The sequence below is a fragment of the Hemiscyllium ocellatum genome, chromosome 4 (genome assembly GCF_020745735.1).
Source record: "Hemiscyllium ocellatum isolate sHemOce1 chromosome 4, sHemOce1.pat.X.cur, whole genome shotgun sequence".
Lineage (NCBI taxonomy): Eukaryota > Metazoa > Chordata > Chondrichthyes > Orectolobiformes > Hemiscylliidae > Hemiscyllium > Hemiscyllium ocellatum.
In genome coordinates this window covers 76,747,196-76,774,302 of record NC_083404.1, presented here as the reverse complement: position 1 = coordinate 76,774,302, position 27,107 = coordinate 76,747,196, and the positions used below count along the sequence as shown (strand labels likewise).

The window sequence follows — 27,107 nt, the reverse complement described above, 5'->3', positions numbered from 1 at the left end:
CTGGAAGAGATCCAGAGTGTTAATTTATGAAAAACAGACTTCTATTGAGGAAGTGGGACACCCTTACTGACCTGATGAGGAATGGATAGTTGTTTACCAGATAGTGGTATTGCCCAAATATTCTAGGAAGACATTTCAAAGAGCACATGAAATTCCTATGGCAGACCAATTTGGAATGCAATCATTTTACATAGCCAAACGTTCCTAAGTGTACTTTTTGAAAACATGCCATTCATAGCAGGTAGTGGTATGACATTATGACTGGATCTCAGAAACTGTTAACTAATCAGAACCAGCAGTTTCTTAGTCCTAATGTCTACCATTTGTGGTTTACTTTTCTTATGGTCTATTAACCCACTGCCTAATTTGAAGATAGGGTTTGTGGACAGGGTGAAGAAAGCATTTGGTATGCTTAACATATGATCAAATTAACAACTTTAATATCCATGCCATACTTGAAAAACTGTTCAGTCAAGTGTTAGTGGATTGTATAGGACCATTACAAAATGAAACATAACATTAGTCTATCCTAGTTATGGTTGACAGTTATGGTTGACAATTTGATTCCCAGAAGCTATTCTGATAACAGCAACTACAGCTAATGTAATAATGGTAGGATTAATTCCATTTTTAAAATATATACCAATTCATTACAATTGCATTAGAAAATTTACTTTAGGTCTAAATTTTTTCAGGACAAAAGCAGCAATCTGAAAGTGAATCAGTTGAATTATACTGTCTGTCATCTGCAAACACAGAACTTTACTGCGTTACAATTAGTCTCTGAATAAGGTATGTTGTCACAAATACATGATTAGGCAAAAGAGTAGATTTCTAGTTCTTTGTTACCAGAGATTCCCTGATTGAATCTTCTAGACTTAGTCCAGTTAATTTGATCTATGGTCATAAGTGATTTGTTAGAATTGGTTCATGAGAAATTCTCAAGGCAAAGATATGACTCTTCCATGTTGGAAAATGTGTCTACATATCTAGAGAGTCATTCTAGAGTGACACTAGTGCTTATCCTTCATGAAGAATACTGATCCAGTCCGTATCCAAAATAAAATATAGTAAATTTACAACCTTTCAGAGTTTTTCAAATTAATACCCTCAATAACTCTGAATATTCCAGCAGTTTTGCCCATCATTGGGATTCCAGGTTTACTTGGTTTACATGACAGAATCAGAGAATTTCAAAGCTTATAGCTAAGATCATAGTATACATATATACTTACGTGGCAATATTCAGTGTTGTGCACACAACGGGCTCATAGCTAATCTTGTTATCAACCTTGCACATCTTTTATAGTCTGAAACAAAACACACAATGAAATTTTAATTACTCAGACAGCAATTACTTCTATGAACAATTCTATTCAAAATCTAGTGGAAGTCTTGAACATTTTTAATCAGTTGCTAAAGTTTAATGTAAAACTGAACCTGGTCCAGAAAGCTAAACTCCAGAGGAAGTTATGAATAATCTTCAATATTGGTTTTTCGTCATCTAATATTTTGCTTCCAATTCCAGACACCACATTTTAGGAAGAGAATAAAGGCTTCAGAAAGGGTGTAGAAAAATTTCCAAGAATGTTTCCAGATATGAGGGATGTCAGTTACAAGAATGGATTGAATAAACTGTGGTCATATTCTGTTGAGAACTGAAAGTTATGAGGAAATTTAAACAAAATGTTCAAACTCATGAGGAGTTTAGATAAAATACATGACGAGATATTTTTCCTATTGCAGAGTGTTCAAGCACCAGAGAATGGACATCAATTTGAAATGCTTTACAAAGAACCTTAAACAACATGAAGAAAAACATTTTTATATAACAAATGGTTATAGTCTTAAATGCTGTATCAGAAAGGGTTGTGGAGTCAAAGTAAATGGGGCTTTTCAAAGGGTATTGAATAAAATAATTAAGCATGTGAAAGAAAAAAAATGCATGGTAATGGGAAGAGACTGAGAATTTTTGGTTGAATAAACTATCTTAAACATAAAGTCACCATAGTCTTACTAGACCACAGGGCTGCTCTCTAAGTCACTACACCTCAGGTGAGGGGAAAAGTTGAAGGTAATCCTTCATAGTAACTTCAGCCAGTCTGGGAATTGAATCCATGCTATTGGCATCATTCCACCTTGCAAACTAGTTGTCCAGTCAACTAAGAGAAAGTGAGGACTACAGATGCTAAAGATCAGAGTCGAGAGAATAGTGCTGGCAATGCACAGCTGGTCAGGCAGCATCTGACAAGGAGAATTGATATTTCAGGCAACAGCCCTTCATCAGGAATGAGGCTAAGCTAACTGACCCTCTAAATTAATGAACAGAATACAAAACAGAATATTTTTTAAAATTAATGTCAATAGGTTAAGGCCTTTTAAATTTGAAAACCAGATAGTTATGTAATGACTTTCATGTGCTCAGAATGTCCCAGATTGTTTTTTAAATGAAGTAATTTTTAAGTGTGGTTATTATTATAATATTAAATCGGCAAAAGTTCTTTTTCAAAGACCATGAAGGAAATGCAACCTACACCTTATTTCCAGCAGAAATTGTATGATGCACACAAAGGTGTCAGCCGGAAGTCCAATCTAAAATCATGAAACTTGAGAATTTTGTCATTTATATAAATGATTTGGATGTGAACATAGGAGGCAGATGACACTAAAATTGCTAGTGTAGTGGACAGCGAAGAAGATTCCTCATATCACAATGAGACCTTGATCAGATGGACCTATGGGCATCTGGATGGATATATGAATGAGAAGGGTTTAAAAGGACATGGCCCAAATGCTGGCAAATGGGACTAGATTAATTCAGGATATCTGGTCAGCATGGGTGAGTGAACAGAAAGGTCCGTTTCCAAGCGGTATATCTCTATGACTCAATAACTGAACACTCATGTATAGTGCAAATTGTTATCGAAACCTGGCAAATTCCAGCCAGTTCTGTCTTCATCTGTCTTGTAGGTCTTCAGATGGGAGGAAAAGAATTGGCAAAAGGAGTCTGTCTGGCGTTGGTTAAGTATTTTGAAATGCGAGATGGAGCACTCTTACTTTTTTTGGCTCCACGCAAAAGAAACTATAAGTATGATCCAAACATTTTGAAGTGACCTTCTCAGTCAGTTTAAGGTTAGTGGGTTAGGATACTGAAAATCTGAATAGAGTATGTACAATTCATGAGCTGCCCAAGTGTTAACTAATTTCAATTAGAGTCTAAGAGATGTACAGCATGGGAACAGACTCTTTGGTCCAATCCGTCCATGCCGACCAGATATCCCAACCCAATCTAGTCCCACCTGCCAGCACCTGGCCCATATTCTTCCAAACTCTTCCTATTCGTATACCCATCCAAATGTTCCAATTGTACAGCCTCCACCACTTCCCCTGGCAGCTCATTCCATACACGTACCACCCTCTGAGTGTAAAAATTGCCCCGTAGTTCTCTTTTATATCTTTCCCCTCTCACCCTAAACCTATTCCCCGACCCCAGGGAAAAGACTTTGTCTATTTACCCTATCCATGCCCCTCTATAAGGTCATCCCTCAGCCTCTGACGCTCCAGGGAAAACAGCCCCAGCCTGTTCAGCCTCTCCCTATAATTCAATCCCCCAACCCTGGCAACATCCTTGTAAATCTTTTCTGAACCCTTTCAAGTTTCACAACATCTTTCCGATGGGAAGGGGACCAGAATTGCATGCAATATTCCAACAGTGGCCTAACCAATGTCATGTACAGCTGCAACATGACCTCCCAACTCCTGTACTCAATGCTCTGACCAATTAAGGAAAGCATACCAAACGCTTTCTTCACTACCCTATCTACCTGCGATTCCACTTTCAAGGAGCTATGAACCTGAACTCCAAGGTCTCTTTGTTCAGCAACACTCCCCAGGACTTACCATTAAGTGTATAAGTCCTGCTAAGATTTGCTTTCCCAAAATGCAGCACCTCACATTTATCTGAATTAAACTCCATCTGTGACTTCTCAGCCCATTGGCTCATCTGGTCCAGATCCTGTTGTAGTCTGAGGTAATTCTCTTTGCTGTCCACTACACCTCCAATTTTGGTGTCATCTGCGAACTTACTAACTTATGCTCTTATGCTCACATCCAAATTATTTATGTAAAAGATAAAAAGTAGAGGACCCAGCACCGATCTTTGTGGCACTTCACTGGTCACAGACCTCCAGTCTGAAAAACAACCCTCCACCACCACCCTCTGTCTTCTACCTTTGAGCTAGTTCTGTATCTAAATGGTTAGTTATCCCTGTATTCCATGAGATCTAACCTTGCTAATCAGTCTCCCATGGGGAACCTTGTCGAACGCCTTACTGAAGTCCATATAGATCACATCTACCACTCTGCCCTCATCAATCCCCTTTGTTACTTCCTCAAAAAACTCAAATCATGTTTGTGAGACATGATTTCCCATGCACAAAGCCATGTTGACTATCCCAAATCAGTCCTTGCCTTTCCAACTCCATGTACATCCTGTCCCTCAGGATTCCTTCCAACAACTTGCCCACCACTGACATCAGGCTCACTGGTCTATAGTTCCCTGGCTTGTCTTTACAGGCCTTCTTAAACAGTGGCACCACGTTAGCCAACCTCCAGTCTTCCGGCACCTCACCTGTGACTATCAATGATACAAATATCTCAGCAAGAGGTCCAGCAATTACTTCTCTAGCTTCCCACAGAGTTACATCTGATCAGGTCCTGGGGATTTATCCACCTTTTACCGTTTCAAGACATCCAGCACTTTCTCCTCTGTAATATGGACATTTTGCAAGATGTCACCATCTATTTCCCTACTGTCTATATCTTCCATATCCTTTTCCATAGTAAATACTGATGCAAAATATTCATTTAGTATTTCCCCCATATTCTGCGGCTCGACACAAAGGCCGCCTTGATCTTTGAGGGGCCCTATTCTCTCCCTAGTTACCCTTTTGTCCTTAATGTATTTGTAAAAACTATTTGGATTCTCCTTAATTCTATTTGCCTAAGCCATCTCATGTCCCCTTTTTGCCCTCCTGATTTCTCTCTTAAGTATACTCCTACTTCCTTTATATACTCTTCTAAGGATTCACTCACTCTATTCTGTCTATACCTTACATATGCTTCCTTCTTTTTCTTAACCAAACCCTCAATTTCATTAGTCATCCAGCATTCCCTATACCTACCAGCTTTTCCTTTCACCCTGATAGGAATATACTTTCTCTGGATTCTCGTTATCTCATTTCTGAAGGTTTCCCATTTCCAGTCATCCCTTTACCTGTGAACATCTGTCTTCAATCAGTTTTCGAAAGTTCTTGCCTTCTACCGTCAAAATTGGCCTTTCTCCAATTTTAGATTAGATTACCTACAGTGTGGAAACAGGCCCTTTGGCCCAACAAGTTAACACCGACCCTCCGAAGAGCAACCCAACCAGACACATTCCTCTACATTTACCCCTTCACCTAACACTACGGGCAATTTAGCATGACCAATTCACCCAACCTGCACATCTTTGGTTTAGAACTTCAACTTTTAGATCTGGTCTGGGTCCTACATTCTCATTTTTTGGATCCCAAATGCCTAGTTCAAACAAAAACCCTGAAGCCTCAAAGGTTGTCAGCTCCCAATTTGCTACTCAATGTATTTCTGAAAATGAGTGAGCACGGATAAACAATGACCAGAACTTAAAGAACCAAGAAAGTATCACACAGAGCCTCCAACCAACACGAACAGATCATAAGTTAGAACTCATTCAGTTGTTTAGACTTTTTTTTATTGCAAACTCTTACTGCAAAACAGATAAAAGCCAATGACACAAGTTGAGGAAAATATGCAACTCCACACCCTGAAGCATTATTACTTAATGAGTTGGATCATATGTTGGACCAATAAATCTGGATTTTGACATTATGTGGCAGAATCCATATGAGAAAAGCATGCATCATGGTAAATTTAGCAAAGCACAAGACAATTTAAAGGTTCTGCCCAATATCTGCAGACGCATAAGGAAGGAGAACCAAGTAGCATGGTCAGGCAGTGAAAGATTCTGGATTAAGGCTCAGTCTCTTCACAGCAGTAGATTCAAATAAAAATCCAAATCACATCTGTCCCAGAAGCATGTCATAACATGCCTGAAAAGTAATTTAAAAGGCAGGAGATGAATTCCGTATGGGATATTCAGTTTGTTGATCAGATATTTCTTATCAACATGTTCAAGTATGTCTGGAGTAGGATGAGATTTGGACCCTGGTTTTGGATCCCAAAGGTAGAAACACCACTACTACACTACGGAGGCCCAGAATGTTTTGTATTCTGTTAAATTGCAAGAAAGTTTGTTTTTAAATTGCATTTACCGGAACTGTTTCACATTGACAATGGCACCCAGATGTTATGTTGCTGTTACGCTATAATACTGCGTGACAACCAGCATATAGTCATTACAGCGGGCTGAAACAAGTTTTAGTGCCTGTTTGTTTCAGATTATTGTAGGAAAAGCAGGCATAAGATCATTGACTATGTCCTTGTATGATCCTTCCATTTGTACTTGAATCATAAAAAGCTACAGAGCAAGAGACTATTTGATACATCATGTACAGTCCATTCTTGAAAAAACTATCCAACTGTTCATACTATCCAAAGCATTGTTTATTTCCCCTTATAGCAGGTAAAAAAAACTGTGCACTCTGACTAAAATAAACCAAAGAACTGCAAATGCTGGAAATCTGAAACAAAAACAGAAGTTACTTGAGAAATTCAGCTGATCTGAAGAAGTGCCCCTGGACTTGAAACATTAAGCTTTCTCTCGAAAGATGCTGCGAGACATGATGAGCTTCTCCAGTGATTTCTGCATTTGCCTCTGCTCTCTGACTTCTGACTGTTGCAGGGATTTCTAATGTTGAAATCAGCACATTCCATAGAGTAGAATCAAAAATGATTCCAAACACAGCCAGAACTCTTTGAAACTATTTGGTTTAAAACATTCCCTTCAAAGTGTAATGATATTGTAACTATTTGAAACTGGAATAATGTTCTACTTTATATAATAATGTTGACAAACCATAATTACAATACAAAGGAGAATTCATTTGCAATGTACAACTTTGCAAGTAAAGTGCGAGGAAGACATATCAATTTTTAAAAGTTATATAAGGACATTGTCCCTTCACAAAATGGAATCTAATAGGTCAAATGATTGTGATTTCTGTTCAGACAGGGACAATATTTCGAGGACGTTACTTAAAAATGCAAACAGAATTCCGAGGTGCTGACTGCCCCTCACCATTTCAATGAAAAGGATTTTGAAAATAATGACTTTTGAGACTTCCTGACCCCATGAAACTGAAACTTCAATGAAGTCATTCAGTGAGGATGATTATAACTGCAAAGCTAATTGAATGTCAAGCATTCAATCATTGTGTTTCAATAACATTGATTCCAAACGACTGCGTGGACTAAGGCTTGTGCCAGAGTGGAACTTTAACAGCCCTTGAGTATCCTATTCATTGTTGATAAGGGCCGGGTGGAAAATCTCTCAGGCTGAAGCAATGTTCCCTCGAGTATATAATGGAAAGAAGGTCAATAGTGAATCACACAGGCGTGCCTTCTGTCTTCCAGGTGATCGCTCTAGCCCTTGTATACATGGCTGTATGAATGAGGGGCAAACATGTCTGCAGCTCTCTGGGAGGGTTTGCGTGATAGAAGATAGAAGATAGAACATAGAACAGCACAGCACAGTTCAAGTCCTTCAGTCCACGATGTTGTGCTGAGCATTTATCTTAATCTAAGATCAACCAACCCTAAACACCCCTCAATTTACTGCTGGGTCCATGTGCTTTTTTAGCAGTTGCTGAAATGTCCCTAATGTTTCTGACTCTATTACCACCACTAACAGTGCACTCCACGTACCCACCACTCTCTGCATAAAGAACCTACATCTGACATCTCCCCATACCTTCCTCCATCACCTTAAAATTATGACTCCTAGTGACAGCCATTCCTGTCTCAGGCTATCTACTCTACCTATGTCTCTCATTACCTTGTACACCTCTATCAAATCCTCTCTCTTCTTTCTTCTCTTCAATGTGAAAAGCCCTAGCTCACTCAAACTCTCTTCATTAGACAAGCCTTCCAAACCAGACAGCATCCTGGTAAATCTCCTCTGCACCATCTCTAAAACATCTACATCCTTTCTATAATGAGGCAATCAGAACTGGACACAATATTCTAGTTGTAGTCTAACCAGTGCTTTATAGAGCTGCAACAAAACCTCATGGTTCTCAAACTCAATCCCCCTGTTAATGAAAGCCAAAACACCATATGCCATCTTAACAACCCCATCAACTTGGGTGGCAACTTTGAGGGATCTATGTACGTGGATCCCATGATCCCATGTTTCTCCACACTACCACGAATTCTGTCTTTAACTCTGTATTCAGCATTCAAATGTGATCTTTCAAAATGAATCACTTCACATTTATCCAGGTTGAACTCTCTCTGCCACTTCTCAGCCCAGTTCTGCATCCAGTCAATGTCTTGTTGTAGCCTGCAACAACCCTCAACACTATTTACAACACCAGCGACCTTTGTGTCATCGGCAAACTTACTAACCCACCCTTCTACTTCTTCATCCAAGTTATTTATAAGAACTACAAAGAGCAGAGGCCCAAGAACAGATCCCTGCAGGACACCATTGGTCACCAACCTTCAGGCAGAATACTTTCCACCCACTACCATTCACTGTCTTCTTTTGGCCAGCCAATTCTGTATCCAGACAGCCAAATTTCACTGTATCCCACACCTCCTAACTTTCTGAATGAGCCTACTATGGGGAACCTTATCAAATGCCTTATTGAAATCCATATATACCATATCCATTGCTCGAACTTCGTCATCTCATTTCCTCATGTCCTCAAAGAACTCAATAAGGTTTGTGAGGCGTGACCTACCGCTCACAAAGTCATGCTGACTATTTTTCATCAAACTATATTTTTCCAATCATCATAAATCTGACACTTTGATCCTTTACCATAAATTCTGTGTCCTATGATCCTGCCCCACTAGCTATTTGTTGAAGGTGCAGTGCTCCGAAAGCTTGTCCTTCCAAATAAACCTGTTTGATTATAACCTGGTGTTGAGTGATTTTTAACATGAAGTACAAATAGTCTATCCAATACCTCCTTTTCTTCTGCCTCACTAGGACTCAGTTAGTAATTCCCTCCACAATAAAAGCAGATGCAAAGTATTCATTGAAACACAAATATGTATTTGTGTTGGAGTCTGTTTTAGCAATGAGACATATGTTTATTATGCAAAAGAAATGAAGATTAAATGGAATAAACCAACCTATTTACATATATCACACAGTTTTAAACATTTTGAAACACATTGTGAAATGCAATTACATTCATCCCAAAAAATTCTGTTATTGTATTCAAACACCAAAACGAACTTTCTTCTTTATCACACAAAGGGTTTAACTTTGCTATGACTGCAATTCCCAGTTTGATGTGTATGATTGCCTCTTCCTTGTGTCTTCATGCAATTGAGCTAAAGTTTCTCAGCTTCAAATAATGTCTTCATAGTTTTAACCAAACACTTTTGATCTGGAACTTTCAAACTAAATTGCATACACACAGGTAGCCCATTTCTTAACAATTCTAAGTCAGCTCCTTTTTCAGGATCAATTGCTTTACAAATGCAGCTTCAGCAAAGATTTTTGAGAAATCTCCAAACTGAAAGCCAAAAAGCTATATGTCTATTTCCTGATCAAAATTTTTTAAAAATCACTGATCTTATAAATTGAAAGCTTAATGCACAACCATTTACTTTGTTTGATGGCAAAACCTCTCCCATTGACAACAAAACCCAATAACTCACCAGAATCTCTTTCTCATTATTAAAAAGAAATCACTATAGCTATAATTAGTCATGAGATCCCTCCAAGCAAACAGAACATCCAGATGCCAACATCACAAATCCAAACTAGATAAATATGTATAAATTGCATACCTTACCTCAAATTCCCCACGTTGACTCTGTGACTGCATTTCAAAGAGCTATACAATTCATCTGTGCTGACCAGATAAATCTAATTCCATTTGCCAGTATTTGGCCCATATCCCTCTAGACCTTTCCTATTCAAATATCTATCCAGATACCTTTTAAATATTGTAATTGTACCCAGCCTCTACCATTTCTTCTGGCAGCTCATTCCATACATACACTACCCTTTCCATGAAAAATGTTGCTACCTTAAGTCCTTTTTAAGTCTTTCCCCTCTTACCTTAAACCTAAGCCCTTTAGTTTTGCATTCCCCCAGCCAGGGAAAAAGACCTTGTCTATTCAACCCATCCAAGCTCTTCATGATTTTATAAACCTCTAAAAAGTAATCCCATGGCCTCTGCTGCTCTAGAGAAAATACTACAGCCTAATCAGGCTCTCCCATGGCTCAAACACTCCAGCCTTGGCAATATCTCTGCAAATCTTTCCTGTACCATTTCACGTTTCACACCATCCTTCCTATAGCAGGGAGACCAGAATTACATGCAGTAATCCAAAAGTAGCCTTACCAATGTCATACAGCCACAATATGACCTCCCAACTTCTTTATTCAATACACTGGCAATGAAGCCAAGCATACTAAACAGCTTCTTCACTATCCTATTTATGTGGGACTTCACTTTCAAGGAACTATGAACCTGCAATCCAAGCTCTCTATGTTCAGTAACACTCCACAGGAGTTTACCATTAAGTGTATAAGTCCTGCTCTAAAAGTTGCCTTTCCAAAATGCAGGACCTCACATTTATCTAACTTAGTCGCCATCTGCCACTCTTCAGCCCATTGGCCCATCTGATCAAGGTCCCATTGTACTCTGAAGTAACATTCTTTGCTGTCCACTACACTCCAATGTTGGTGTCATTTGCAAACTTGCTAAGCATATCTCAAATGTTCATGTCCAAATCATTTACATACCCAATGAAAAGCAGTGCACTCAGCACTGATCTTTGATGCACACAGGCTTCTATTCTGAAAAGCACCCCTCCAACACCACCCTCTGACTTCTACCTTTGAGCCAGTTCTGTATCCAAATGGGCAATTCTCTCTGTATTCCCTGTGATCTAACCATGCCAACCAGTCTACCATGAGGAACCTTATAGAATGCCTTGATGAAGTCCATGTAGATCACATCCAGTGCTCTGCCCTCATCAATCCTCTTCGATACTTTTTCAAAAAACTCAGTCAGGATAGTGAGACACGAATTCCCACCCACAAAGCCATGCTGACTATCCCTAATTAGTCCTTGCCTTTCTGAATACATGTAAATCCTGTCCCTTAGGATTCACTCCAACAACTTGCCCAATGATGTCAGGCTCACCCATCTATAGATCCCTGGCTTTTCCTTCCTACCTTTCTTAAATAGTGGCACCACGTTTGCCAACCTCCAGTCTTCTAGCACTTCATCTGTGGCTATTGAGGATACCAATATCTCAGCAAAGGTCCTTGCAATCACTTCCCTAGCTTCCCACAGAGTTCTAGGGTACACCTGATCAGATTCAAGGGATTTACCACTTCAATACATTTTAAGGTGTCCAGCACCCCTTCCTCAGTAATACGAACATCTTTCAAGATGTCACTATTTATTTTCCCACATTCTCTACCTTCTATATCCTTCTCCACTGATGCAAAATAGTCACTTAGTATCTCTCCATCTCCTGCGGTTCCACACATAGGTGACCTTGTAGATCTTTAAGGGGCACAATTCTCTCCCGTGTTACTGTTTTGTCCTTAAATATTTGTAGAATCCCTTTGGAATCTCTTTAATCCTATTTGCCAAAGCTATCTCATGTTCCTTTTTTGCCATCCTGATTTCCCTCTTATGCATATCCTGCTGCCTTTACACTCTTCTAGGGATTCACTCGATCCCTGCTATCTATACCTGGCATATGCTTCCTTCTTATTCTTGACCAAAACTTCAACTTCTCTCATCATATCGCCTTCCCTAAATCGTGTATATAGATTGAGAACAGTTTGGACAAAGCATTGACGCTTGCAATCCCCTTCAGTTAAGTGCTTACCATTATGAGAATGATCTATTTATTACTACTTTCTGTTTTCTGTTAGCCAATTCTCAATTATATTGGTGTACTTCCCCCATCCTATATGCTCACTAACCTTATGAAAAGCCTTCTGAAAATCCAAAAGAGGTGCATCCACTGCTTCTCCATTGCCTATGCTAAAAGTAGCACCCTCAAAAGGTTCAGCAAGTCAATCAATATAATTTCCCTTGCATATATTCATGCTAACTATGCACAATTTTGCCATTTTCTTTCTAAAATATTCTGTTTTGAACACTTTCCCTATGACTGTCATCTAGTAAACAGGTTTGTTGTTCTCCACTCATCCTCTTCCTCAGTTCTTAAATAATGAGGTTACATTCGCTAGCTTCTACTGTTAGAATCTATAGAATTATGAATGATTATTATCAACCCATTCTTTATGACTCTAGTTACTTTCATCAACTCTTTTGGATGAACCTCATTTGGTCCTAGAGATATATTAACACATAATTCAGCTAATTCTTCAAGTAAAGCTTCTTTGATAAAACTAATTTCCAATTAAACAAATCTGTATATAATGGTAATTAAATCATATGCATTTATCTGAAACCGTGAATTAAAAATCAACTTTGTCACAAACGGTTTGAGAAATTAGATTGGGTACCTTTAATTCAGTCTTTTTATGTTTTTCTCTATTGTGATTCTTTTTGATGCTTACTTTTGTTTCATGCATTTTTTCTGCCTACAATCCTTTGACTTCCTTTGAATAGTTTATCTTTCCTTGAATCTGAGCTGTCTTTTACATTCACAACTCCCTGCCAAACTGTTTAAATGCTCCCCAGCACCACTAGCAAATCTCCTGGTGAGGATATTAGTTCTGGTCCTAGTAAGATGCAGCTGATTGTACAGGCCACAGTTATCCCAAACCAGTGTCAATGCCAAAGGAATCTGATGCTATCCCTTATGCACTAATTTACTAGCCACACATTCAAGCACAACTTTCTGCTTCGATGCTCACTAGCATGTGACCTTTGCTTTGGAGATCTTGCTTTTCAATGTATTTTTCAGAGCCTCATTCTCTTCCTACCCAGGTCGTTGGTCCCAACTAGTCCAACCTCTGGCTACTCACATTTCACAGAAGTATGTCCTGCAGCAGGACTTGTGTTTTCCTTAAAATGAAAGCAATGTTGTCTTTTTCTTAACTTTTGTCCTTGTATCTTTGCTGCCTTTGTTACATTTTGCTGGTGAGTCTTCCGATACTTTGTTTTGTTTCCTTTTCATAGTTTATATTGCTTTTGACTGTATAACACGTGCAATTTACATCAAGTTTACATTAATGCAAATCACCTTATTTAAATATATAAAAAGATATGTTCATTCATCCACAAAGTAAAATGTACATTTCAAAAATATATTCATTTGTCAGAAATCAGATCTCACTATTATGACACATAAGGGTAAAAACATTTGACATTGACTTGAGTGCATGAACAGTGAATAAGTTCATATCATATTCACGTCTCTGCAATTAACCGCAATTTTTTGAAAGTGCTTCACTTATGAAAGTAGGTCAAATATTGTTACTCCATCTGGAGGACATCTTCTTTAAGATACCCCAGCTGCCAAAGAAAACAATGTGCCAAATGTGTACTATTAATATTGGCAATAGTGTCTACCCTTAAGGTTTGGTGTTTGAATGTCTGGGCTCAACAGAAATAAAGTGAGCAATTATGGGATCTCAAAACATGAGACTTCAAAAACTGTTGGCATTCCCCAAAAGCTCACAAACCATTGAAAACAAAACAATGGAAGAAAATAGTGCCAAAACTGAGTTACATTCCAGTTATTCAGAAACCACTGCAAATGTAATACATATTTAATCAACGCCAAAAAGAACTGAAGGCAGTTTTGCAAAAGTTGAAGGCTTCTGAAGCTAATTGTGATCAAAGCTTAAATACAATTCCAAACATTTAAGTTTCACTCTGAAAGTAATTACTTCATTCAATTGAATTTTCTTTAAAAACACATCTGTTGTAACCACCCATGTTTATTGTTTATGCTTTAATGTTTATTTGCTCCTGTAGGTTTTGGAATATTTCAGTTTTATACATCAGTGTGCCCTTATGCTTTACAATAAATAATGATGAGCAGATTATAGAAGTTAACCTCTTGGATATTTAGTAAGTCCACCTGCTGTAGCATCCATGTACAGCAAAATCATAGATCGCCACAAAAAACTTCCTCAAAAAAGGTTGATATTCCCATCTACTAAAACTGGTGAATGATCCTCTTCCTGTGAATGCAAGCAACCTACCCAGTTAAATATTTTATAATTAATGTAATCAGTCATATTTATTTAGGCTTTTTCCATTAATGTTTTGCACTTTCACAGAATCCTACATTGATTCTTGGATAATTGCGAAAATGTCAAATGGTTTAAAATCAAATGAGAGCTCAGTCCAAGGAGAAGGATCTAGTGTAGAGGACGACAGCAAAAAGTAAATATAAAGAGTATAAAAACTATGTACTTCAAATGCTGGAGACCTAAAATAAAAACAGAACGTGTTAGATAAACTCAGCAACTACACTTTAAGTCCAATCAAGTTTGGAACTCTGAGGAACAGCCATACTGAACTTGAAAGGTTAACTCTGTTTCTCTCTCCAGCCAGTTCTGCTGAATTTCTCCACAACTTTCTGTATAATTGTAAAGGGCTTAATTTCAATCATTTATGGATCAAATAGCGACAATACTGCATGGCTCTTGCGGTGCGTTTGTGATTTAGAGACCACACCATATAGGAAGTTTTAGACTTTTGTGTCTATCAATAATTAATATCCCATTGAGCTGTAGAACTTTGTCTCAACCTCAAATTGGTTTTCTTCAAACTGGCAAATTACCTTTTTTGTGCCTAATGTATGCTGAGGTTCTGGGATGAATTTCAGTAAGTAGAAGGTAGAGTAAGGGAGGTGCCTTGGTAAATAGTATTGACTTAATCCAAAACAGATTATCTGGTTGTCAACAAATTGTTTGCAAAGCCTGGCTGTGAATTAGTTTTTGTTCATTGACAATTAAGAATAACAATGCGCCAACAGTAGTCAATTGATTAGATTAGATTAGATTCCCTGCATATGGAAACAGACCCTTCGGCCCAACAAGTCCACACAGACCTTCTGAAGAGTAACCCACCCGGACTCATTCCCCTACCCTATATTTACCCCTGACTAATGCACCTAACATGATTGGGCAATTTAGCATGGCCAATTCACCTGACCTGTTCATCTTTGAGTTGGCCCTGACATTTGATCCGGCCTCAGGACATTGGCTCTTGATGTTTTTTTCCAAAAATTGCTTCCAAAACAATTTCCTTCAAACTTTAACAGGGGTCTTATTTCATAAGTATGCCTGATTACAAATATAAAGTTTAATTGGGGTACTGTGTATGATGGAAGTAATAGTGGGTTCTAATTCTAATTTTTGCCCAAAACATCTATTTTCCTGCTCCTCGGATGCTACCTGACCTGTTGTGCTTATCCAGTACCACACTCTCGACTCTAATTCCAGTTAATTGATTTTCTGATGATGCTGATTATTTTTCTCACGAAAATGCAATCAGGCTTCTGAATCAAATCTAAAAATCAAGAAGGCATTAGATCTTTATTTCAAAGTTGTATATTAGAATGTAACAAGTGCGAGTAGATTCCAGATTCCACTCTTGTTTCTGTTAGTATACAGTACTCAGGTTTACTTTTCAAGGTTCACGTTCACCACTTGTAAATACATAAGCCATACTTGCAAACAAGGACTCTTTTAAAGTAAATTTGTTGTTTGTCAGTTATATAAATGATTTGGGTGAAAATATAGGAAGCATGGTTAGTAAGTCTACAGATGACACCAAAGTTGGTGTATAGTGGACAGAGAAGAAGGTTATCTAAAAGTACAATGAGATCTTGATTAGCTGGGCCAATGGAATGGAGTTTAGTTTAGATAAATGTGAAGTGCTACATTTTGATAAGACAAACGAAGGCAGGGCTAAACACAGTTAATGGTAGCAGTCTGTGGAATGGTATCGAACAGAGAAACCAAGGGATTTTGGTAAATAGTTCCTTGAAAGTGGTATCACAAATAGACAGAGTGGTCAAGAAAGCATTTGGCATGATTGCCTTCATTGGTTGGAGCACTGAGTATAGAAGTTGGGTTGTTATGTTGCAGCCATACAGGACATTGGTGAGGCCATTTTTTGGAATACTGCGTACAGTTTTGGATATCCTAGCAAATGAAGAATATTGTTGAATTGGTGAGGGTGCAGAAAAGATATGGAAGGATATTACCAGGACCAGAGAGTTTGAGTTAAAAGGATAAGCTGAGACTTTTTTCCATTGATCTTAGAAGATTGAAGCATGACCTTATACAGGTTTATAAAATCATGAGGTGTATAGCTATGATGAAGAGCAAGGATCTTTTCCCTAGTCATAGAGTCATGCAGTCATACAGCACAGAAACATATCTTTGGTCCAACTATACTGAACATAATTCCAGACTAAACTATTCCCACCTGCCTGTCCGGCCTATATTATTTCAAATTTTTCATATTCATGTATTTATCCAAATGTCTTTTAAATGTTGTAATTGTGCCCACATCCACTACTTCCTCAGGAAGTTCATTTCACATCCGAACCATCCTTGTGTAAATCATTTGTCACTCATGACTTTTTAAAAAATCTCTCCTCTCACCTTAAAAATTTACTCCCTAGTCTTGAAATTCCACATCCTAGGGAAAAAAAAACAACTACCATTAACTCTGTCTATACTTCTCATTATTTTATAAACTTCTATAAGGTTGCCTCCCAACCTCCTACGCTCCAGTGAAAAAAGTCCCAGCCTATCCTGCCTTTCTTCATAACTCAAACATTCCATACCCTGCAACAACCTGGTAAATCTCTTCTGAAGTCTTTCCAGCTTGATGATATCATTCCATAACTGGGTGACCAGAACTGCACACAGTATTGCAGAAGAGGCCTCACTAATGTTCTGTTCAACCTCAATATGACTTTCTAACTTCTATAAGTGATAACTGCAAGCATTCCAAATGCCGCTTTAACCAACCCATCTATATATGACGCAAACTTCAAAGATTTATAACCTGAACCATGGTGGGGAATTCAAAACTCAAAGGCATAGTTTTAAGGTGAGAGGGGAATGGTTTAAAAGGGATCTGAAGAGCAACATTTTCTCATAGAGGGTGGTACATACAGAAAATGAACTGCCAGAGGAAGTGGCAGATGTGGGTACAGTTAAAACATTTATAAGACATTTGATAGATACATGAAGAGGAAAGGTTTAGAGGGATGTGGGCTAAATGTAGGCAAAGAGCACTAGTTTAGCTTGGGAAACCTAGTCAGCGTGGGCAAGTTAGGCAGAGGGGTCTGTTTCTGTATTGTATAACCCTATGGCTCAATAATCTCAATATAAAACTCATGTTTTCCATCTGTTGAGATTAACACAAATGAGACAAAATAAAGTATAGTGACTGGTGTAAGTTCAAACTAAAAGTCAGAAGAACCAACAGAAATAGGTTGTTAGATTGAGGGTAAGCTGCTAGATCAAAGACAAAACAACATTGAGAACCATTACCAGCAGTTGTTTCTGGGACAGGGGTTACAACAGACACAGTTGAGATGAATGTCACACTCTTAGAGTCAGGGATCACAGGGTGTTTGAGGATGAGAGCAATATTGCTTTTCCTGATTTCACAAAAAAATTTAATCATCGCTTCATCAGCCATATGAAGAATTTTTAGTCCTGTTTTTGATCATCAAGTCATTGTTGTAAAGGAGTCCTTGAAATAGCCTTTACAACATTCATTAGTATCTTAGAGGTTTAACGCTGATGTTAGACATACACTAAAGAGGCCTTAAGAAGGGACATATGAATTTAGTAGTGGAACTAGCACGTGTGGAGAGTGAATGCAGACTCTCATTGTTAAATTAAAAGGGGAGGCAATGGCCTAGTGGTATTATCACTAGATTATTCATCCAGAAGCTTAGCTAAGGTCCCAGGGACCTGAGTTCAAATCCTGCATGGTAGAATTTGCACTCAATAAAGAATCTGGAATTAATGATGATTGTGAAACCATTGCCGATTATTGGGAAAAACCCATCTGGAATACTAATGTCCTTTAGGGAGAGAAATCTACCATCCTCACAAGGTCCAGCCTACATATGACTCCCGACCCACAGCAATGTGGTTGACTCTTAAATGCCGTCTGGGTAATTAGACCAATAAATGCTGGTTTAGCTAGAGATACCCATATCCCATGAGTGAATGTAAAAAAAATTGGCAAGCTCTACAGCCACTTAACACCCGACAAGTAAACACAAGGCTTGTCAACAGCTACAAATCTCTGCTGGTACAGTATATTTTGTTCAGTCTTTTCTTCCTAGTAACTATATATTTATGCAAGAATGATAGATCATGTTTTTAGATGTAATTTCCTTTAAGCCTTATATTTCGCACTGGAGCATATTCCTTCTCAGCTGTATTCAATAACACAAGATGCAGAAAGACAGATGCAGCTGGCACTCCAGCTTATACTAATCTCATTATTGACTCAGACTAAGCCATTGGGATACATTTAGTTCAATTCTTCAGTATAAAATGGCTGAATTACAGCAACTGAATATGTAGTAGGATGCACGATAACATATTGTTAGATCTTATATTCAAATTAACTCAAACCGTGCTCACAGTTACAGAGACCTGTTGCCATATACAGCTGCAGATATACTGAGGCTGCTACTTTTCAATGTGATGCAAGAATGATTCCAATGTAGAAGGGGATGGGGAGAAAGAGTCAGGGTTTGCAATTCTTTTTCCGAATTCATTTCCAAGATGTGAGTAGTGCTGGCAAGGCCAGCATTTATTTCCCTATTTGGAATTAGCTTTGAGAATGTGATAGCTTCTTGAACTACTGCAGTCCTTCTGGTGTGTGTGTGATATATATATATATATATATATATATAAAACTACAGAAACTCAAGTGAGGGAGGCCCAATGTTTGGAAACAGCAATAGTGATGGAAGTGTGATAAAGATCCAAGTCAAGAAGGTGTAGATAAACCCAAGGATACACCTCACCAATGGCAATGTTTCAGCTACCATCACCATTAATGAGATCTACAGGGTATATTTGATCTAGTGTGGTTAAAAAAAAACTTGCTGTGAAAATTAACAAAAGGTTCTTGCATTGAACAGAAGTAGTTTATCAGAACAGTTTATTGTCGATGATGTTGAGAGTTAGTTGAAGGTTATATTTGTATGGTGGATCCAATATGAGGCAGCTAAGTTAAAACTGCACTACAGCTCACCATATTGCATGTACAATTAAACTGAGTCTGCATCTCACTTTGGGTTAGGTTTGCTGCCCCATCCCACCTTAAGTGTAGGGATCTACAAGGCCTGCTTTATCTAGTCTAGTTAAAGAATAAACAGTTACTGGCATAACTAGACAAGGCTCTTGAAATGAGCATATTAATAAATGCTAGTAATGAGTTACAGGCCAAACTGATGATAAACATTGCTACTGAGCCTAGGATGAACGCTCACTTGTTAGTTCTTACCCCTCTGAGATCCTAAGCTATTCTGCTCACAAGTCCATTTGACATCATCATTATGGTGCTTAATATGTTCCATATGGTAAACTCTTTCATACCCTTTCATCCATATACAACAGTGTCTGGTTCTGAGAGGAACTTGCAATCAGTGATGTTCCCATAAACCTCTAGTCATCACCCTTCCATTTGATAGAGTTGCAATTTTGGAATGTATTAGTTGCTCAATTACATCTTGCAGATATTTAGATGCTGCAGCTCGTACTATGATGCTGTATCCAGTGAATGTTTGATGTGATCAGTGGGATGCCAATTAAACAGGCTGCATTATCCTTGATGATTTTGGATTTCTTGAAGTATCTGGAGCTGCACTCACCCAAAATGTGGTGAATATTCCATCACACTCCTGACATGTGTCTTATAGGTAGTTTTTGATAGGTCAACAAGTGACTCACTCACCACAGATTTCCCAGCCTCTGACATACTCTTGTAGCTGTAGTATTTTTACGACTGATCCAGTTCAGTGTCTGGTCCCTGTTAATTCCCGTTGTTGATGGAGGCATTCAGCTTTGGTAATGGTAATAATAATGATAAACATACCTGCCTGTTTCCCATAATCCTTGACTCCTTCAATGACCTAGCCTCCATGGTTTTCTGGGAGGAGAATTCAACACCCTTTGGATAGGAAAAGGTGAAGTCACTGTAGTCTTATAGCCCATGGGGTGACTCTTTCATTGAGGAGAGATGACTGGTGGCAGTTTAACCTGAGGGTCACTACATCTCAGGCAAGTTACTTCGATTGAGAAGGAACGTCATTCATGGTAACCTCAGCCAATGCAGGATCTAAACCTAACTTGTTGGCAATAATCTGCCAATAATAATGCAACCAATCATCCAGCCAACTGAGTTAACTGACTCAACACATCCTAACGATCCTTTGAGAGAAAAAAATACTTTTGTCATCTTCACCTTAAAAGGGAGATTTCTTATTTTTAGTTTCAATCTCCCTCAACATCACTCACACAGCTTTTGACTCTCATTTTTTTACACTCCAACAAATATAGACTCAAGCTGTTCAACTTGTCTTCACAAGTTAAATCCTTATAACAAGACTGAGTAGAGTAAACAATCTAATGCGTTCAAAACTGTACACAGCATTTCAGATATGGTCTCAATAATGCCCACTATAACTGCAGAAGCACTTCCATATTTTGATACTCCAATCCAGTTACAATAAACACCAACATTTCATTAATCTTCCTCATCCCTTGCAGTACATGCTTACCAACATTTTGTGATTCACATATCAGGGCACCCAGACATCCCTGTGCTACTATTTTTTTTGTAAACTTTCCCCATTTAAATAATACACTACTTTTCCATGCTCCTGCCAAAATCAATAAGCTCACTTTTCTCACATTAGACTCCATGTGCCAAATATTTGCCCACACATTAACAAAACAATGCTTCTGATCTTTACTGCCTCTTGACAACTTACTTTTCTGCATGTCTTGGTGTTAATGGAAAAATGAGCAAACATACAATTGGTTCCTTCACCTACGTTAATGATATAGATAATAAATAGTTGATACCACTGCAGTAATTCCTTTGACACTCCATAGTTGCAGCTTGTCAGTCCAAAAAAGACCAATTTATTCCCACTCTCTGCTTCCAGTTAACTAAGTTATCCTTAATCCATGCTATATGAAACACCTGTTATTTTGTTCAGTAACTTCTTTATGACACCATATCAGGTGCCCTTTGGAAATCCAAGTACTCAAGACTATAATTTCTTGCTTTTTTCTTCCTCCTGTTTTGGATAATGGTGTTACATTTGCTATTTTCCAATCTGCTGAGACCTTTTCAGAATCTAAACACTTTTGAAATATCATAACCAATTTCTGTATTATCTCTGCATATACCTCCTTTAAGACCCTGGGACACAGACTTATTTCATTTTACATAGTTTTCTCTGTACTTTGTCTCTGCCAATGGTGATTGTTTTAACTTCCTCCCCATGCTTTGCCATTGATTTTTTGGAGTATTTTGGGAAGCTTTCTAATTTTTGCAGTGTAGATAGATACAAAATACCTATTCAATGTTTCTGCCATTTCCTTGCTTTTCAGTATCAATTTCCCAGATTCTCTAAGGGACCAAAACCCAACTATAGTTATCCTTTACTTTTAAAAATATTGATGCAAACTAAGTAGCAGCTCCCATTCTTGCTGCTCAAGGCAGAGTGCTTAATATGGAAATATTCCAGCATGCACGGATCCACAGCATGTTTTTTTTTCTCAAGTCAGTGGCAACTGTGTTGAATGGGTCATGTGAGCTAAACAGATGACTGGTACTTCCCCAAGAAACAGGTTCAACAGCGAGCTTGATATTGGCATGAGATAAACAGGTAGACATGGCTTTAATACAAGGATCTCTGCAAGCAAAACTTCAAGTTGATTTTCTAATTGAATTCTGATTTAGATACAGTATTCCATTTAACCTCTAACTAGTGTTCTGTGCTTCACACAACGTGTTTGCTTTTCAGTTCTATGCTGGCTTTAATTAAAGAGCTGTTGTGAGTTTTCTTTCAAACAGCCTTCAAAAGGTTGCATGCATAATTATTCAGATCTTTGTTTAGATTCCCTACAGTGTGGAAACATGCCCTTTAGCCCAACAAGTCCACACTGACCCTCCGAAGAGTAACCCACCGAGACCCATTTCCCTCTGACTGATGCACCTTACACTATGGGCACTTTAGTACGGCCAATTCACCTGACTTGCACAGCTTTGGACTGTGGGAGGAAACCGGAGCACTCCCAAGCAGACACAGGGAGAATGTGCAAACTCCACACAGTCACCCGAGGCTAGAATCAAACCTGGGTGCTGTGAGGCAGCAGTGCTAACCACTGAGCCACCGTGCCACCCAAAAGAGATCTCTCCATAAAAACATCGTATCATCTAGTTTATTATTCTTATTCTTCCCACCAAAATTTTCAGTCTGTATTAAATTGAATTCAATGTCAGTCTTCCCATTACACCAGTCAGTCTGTGTCCTGAAATCCATTGCTGCCCTTCTTTGTATTTACATCATTTCTATATCCTGTGTCATCTGTAAACTTTTAAATTAAATTTTGTATTCCCAAGACTATGTTATTAATATATATTAAAGAGTAGCACCCCTAGGAACACCACTCTATGCTTTCCTCCAATCTGAAAGTTTATTGTTCACTGCTAAACTCTACTTTCCATCCTTTTGTCAATTTTGTGCAATAAGGGACTTTAGTTTTGTTCACACTATTCTGAAGTACTTTAAATATCTTTTAAAACTTCATACACACAACTGCACTATCCACTGACACTTTTCAAAGAATTCAATCAAAATACATTTCCAAATGTTTGTAAATTTTCACACAGATAATGGTTAGAAATGCTTCTCCAATACTGTGTTTGGCTGATGAGCCTGCAGTTGCCAGATTTATCCTTCTCCCCTTTTTGAAATAGGATATAACTTTTGCAACCTTACAATCAGCTGGAATTACTCTGCATTTGGGAAGATTGGAGGATTATGGCAGAGGCCATAATCTTCTTCTACTCCCCTTTTCACTTGAAGCATCTCCAATTGTCCTTCTTCTCGCTTGATGCTTGCTGTTTTGCCTCAATATAAACCTTTCATCTTTACTTTCAATGTCATATTCAGTAAGATGTTTATTAACTTTTAGTGTAAGAAACAATCAAATAGATTCTTATATGCAATAAAACAGATGCTACTGCTTGGTTTATTCTTAAACATTCATTGAAGTTTTCTTGTAAGTTGTGATCCAACTCCAGGTTTAAATACAGAATGAATTGGACTAACTCAGCTTCAAAATGTCGTTATTTACCAATTTTTATAGATGCACCATAGAAAGCATTCTATTCAGATGCTCACATCTTGCTCTGGAAATTGGTCTGCCCAAGAACACAAGAAATTATGGAGAGTTGTGAATGCAGCCCAGTCCACCATGAAAACCAGTCTTCCTTCCATTGACTCCATCCACATTTCCTGCTGCAGTGGTTGTAACAAGGTTAACCAGGTGGACCTCATAGTTTTCTGATTAGGAATGTTAACCCAAGCACTGGCTGACAGGTATAAACAGGAATATCATAAGTTCTGTTCACTCTGAGAGGTGGCTCTGAGGAAACTGGACCAGTGTCAAGAACTGTGCACCTATAAATAAAGGATGTCTTAGTGACAGGATATCAACCTGCATGGAGTTATTTCAATGGTGGAGGAGAGAAAAAAAATGCTCTTGAAGAAATTTGCTCACAACAGTCATTGGCTGAGTGGCAGTAGGCATTTCAGACATCATGGCATTATTTGGGAAGCTTGACTTGTCTGATCCTGCCATCAAAGACTTGTATGTGTAAAGAATGCATTATTTTTTCTGGGCAAATGACATTGGGGCAGATGAAGAAAAACAAGTAATTCTCCAAACAGCATGTGAACCTGCAGCTTTTTCAGTTATAAGGAACCTAATTTCACTGAGGCACCAGATACTAAACACTTTCAAGGGTTGGTGGATTTAGTTAAGGAATATTATGACCCCAAGAATCCTCCGATTCTGAGACTGTACCGGGTTTACTCAGCAGTTCAAGAACCAGAAGAATCCACGTCAAGATATTTGACGAGGTTAAGAATGCCTGGCAGAGGCATGCTACTTTGGTTTAACCATTAATGTGTTGCAGAGAGACCATTTGGTATGTGGGATTAATAATGTAACCATGTAAAAGTGCCTACTACCTGAAGCCCAACTGGACTTTAAACAAACACTTCAACTGGCTTTGTCATTAGAAAATGTGGCTAGTGGAGCAAATGAGTTACAGGATATGCTGGTGGAAGTAAATACCTTTGCGGGGCCAACTAAGCTTAGGTGACACCACTTGAGTAAAGGCAATGCATAGCCTCATTTTGGACACATCAAGAACCAAGGGATCTTAGAAATCCTCAGCTCATTGCAACACCCCAAAACAAAGCCAAGCTTCGGCCAAACAGCTAACAGTTTCATAGAACATAGAACATAGAACATAGAAAAATACAGCGCAGTACATGCCCTTCGGCCCTCGATGTTGCGCCGATCCAAGCCCACCTAACCTACACTAGCCCACTTTCCTCCATATGCCTATCCAATGCCCGTTTAAATGCCCATAAAGAGGGAGAGTCCATCACGGTTACTGGCAGGGCAATCCATGAACTCACGACTCGCTGAGTAAAGTATCTACCCCTAACATCAATCCTATACCTACCACCCCTTAATTTAAAGCTATGCCCCCTCGTAATATCTGACTCCATACGTGGAAAAAGGTTCTCATTGTCAACCCTATCTAAACCCCTAATCATCTTGTACACCTCTATCAAGTCACCCCTAAACCTTCTTTTCTCCAATGAAAACAGCCCCAAGTGCCTCAGCCTTTCCTCATTCGATCTTCCAACCATACCAGGCAACATCCTGGTAAACCTCCTTTGCACCCGTTGCAGTGCCTCCACATCCTTCCTATAGTACGGTGACCAAAACTGCACACAATACTCCAGATGCGGCCGCACCAGAGTCTTATACAACTGCAACATGACCTCAGGACTCCGGAACTCAATTCCTCTACCAATAAAAGCCAGTACGCCATATGCCTTCTTCACAGCACTATATACCTGGGTGGCAACTTTCAGAGATCTGTGTACATGGATTCCAAGATCCCTCTGCTCATCCACACTACCAAGTATCCGACCATTAGCCCAGTACTCCATCTTCTTGTTAGTCTTACCAAAGTGAATTACTTCACTCATACCTACATTGAACTCCATTTGCCACCTTTCTGCCCAGCTCTGCAGCTTATTTATATCCCGCTGTAACCTGCCACATCCTTCCTCACTGTCAACAACTCCACCAACTTTCGTATCATCCACAAACTTGCTCACCCAACCTTTTAGCCCCTCCTCCAGGTCATTTATTAAAATGACAAACAGCGATGGTCCCAAAACAGATCCTTGCGGAACACCGCTGGTAACTGCACTCCAGGATGAACCTTTACCATCAACTACTGCCCTCTGTCTTCTTCCAGCCAGCCAATTCCTAATCCAAACCTCCAACTCACCCTCAATGCCATACCTCCGTATTTTTTGTAGTAGCCTACCATGGGAACCTTATCAAACGCCTTACTAAAATCCATATACACCACATCTACTGCTTTACCCTCGTCCACCTCCTTAGTCACCTTCTCAAAGAATTCAATAAGGTTTGTGAGGCACGACCTGCCCTTCACAAAACCATGCTGACTATCCTTGATCACATTATTCCTATCCAGATGTTCATAAATCCTATCCCTTACAATTCTCTCTAAGACTTTGCCCACAACAGAGGTAAGACTCACCGGCCTATAGTTACTAGGGTTATCCCTACTCCCCTTCTTGAACAAGGGAACAACATTTGCTATCCTCCAGTCTTCTGGCACTATTCCTGTAGACAACAAGGACATAAAAATCAAGGCCAATGGCTCTGCAATCTCCTCCCTTGCTTCCCAGAGAATCCTAGGATAAATGCCATCAGGCCCAGGGGACTTATCTACATTCACCCTTTCCAGAATTTCCAACACCTCTTCCCTACATATCTCAAAGCCATCCATTCTAATTAATTGTGACTCAATATTCACATCAGCATCGATGTCCTGATCCTGAGTGAATACTGACGAAAAATATTCATTCAGTGTCTCCTCAATTTCTTCAGCCTCCACACACAACTTCCCACTACTATCCTTGACTGGACCTATTCCTACCCTAGTCATCCTTTTATTCCTGACATACCTATAGAAAGCCTTTGGGTTTTCCCTAATCCTACCTACCAAGGACTTTTCATGTCCCCTCCTTGCTGCTCTTAGCTCTCTCTTTAGATCCTTCCTAGCTACCTTATAACTTTCAATCGCCCCAATTGAATCTTCACGCCTCATCTTTACATAGGCCACCCTCTTCCCTTTAACAAGGGATTCCAATTCCTTATTAAACCATGGCTCCCTCACACGACCCTTTCCTCCCTGCCTGACAGGTACATACTTATCAAGGACACTCAGTTGTTGCTCCTTGAACAAGTTCCACATATCGATTGCACCCTTCCCTTGAAGCCTACTTTTCCAAGCCACGCATCCTAAGTCATGCCTCACTGCATCCTAATTTCCCTGCCCCCAGCTATAATTCTTGCCCTGTAGTGCACACTTATCCCTCTCCATCACTAGAGTAAAAGTCACCGAATTGTGGTCAGTGTCCCCAAAGTGCTCACCTACCTCCAATTCTAGCACCTGGCCTGGTTCGTTACCCAGAACCAAATCCAGTATGGCCTCACCTCTTGTTGGCCTGTCTACATATTGTGTCAGGAAACCCTCCTGCACACATTGGACAAACACCGACCCATCTAACGTACTCGAGCT

General features: G+C 39.0%; 1 protein-coding gene across 2 annotated transcripts in view; it reads right to left on the bottom strand.

The window, feature by feature from the left end:
• Positions 1-27,107, bottom strand: part of alkal1 (ALK and LTK ligand 1) — a 55,932-nt gene that overhangs the window by 7,939 nt on the left and 20,886 nt on the right. For both annotated transcript variants that reach the window (XM_060824343.1, XM_060824344.1), the window contains exon 5: positions 1,236-1,310. In XM_060824343.1, the coding sequence (XP_060680326.1) occupies positions 1,246-1,310 (65 nt within the window). In that variant the 3' untranslated portion in view covers positions 1,236-1,245. The remainder of the gene's footprint in view (positions 1-1,235; positions 1,311-27,107) is intronic.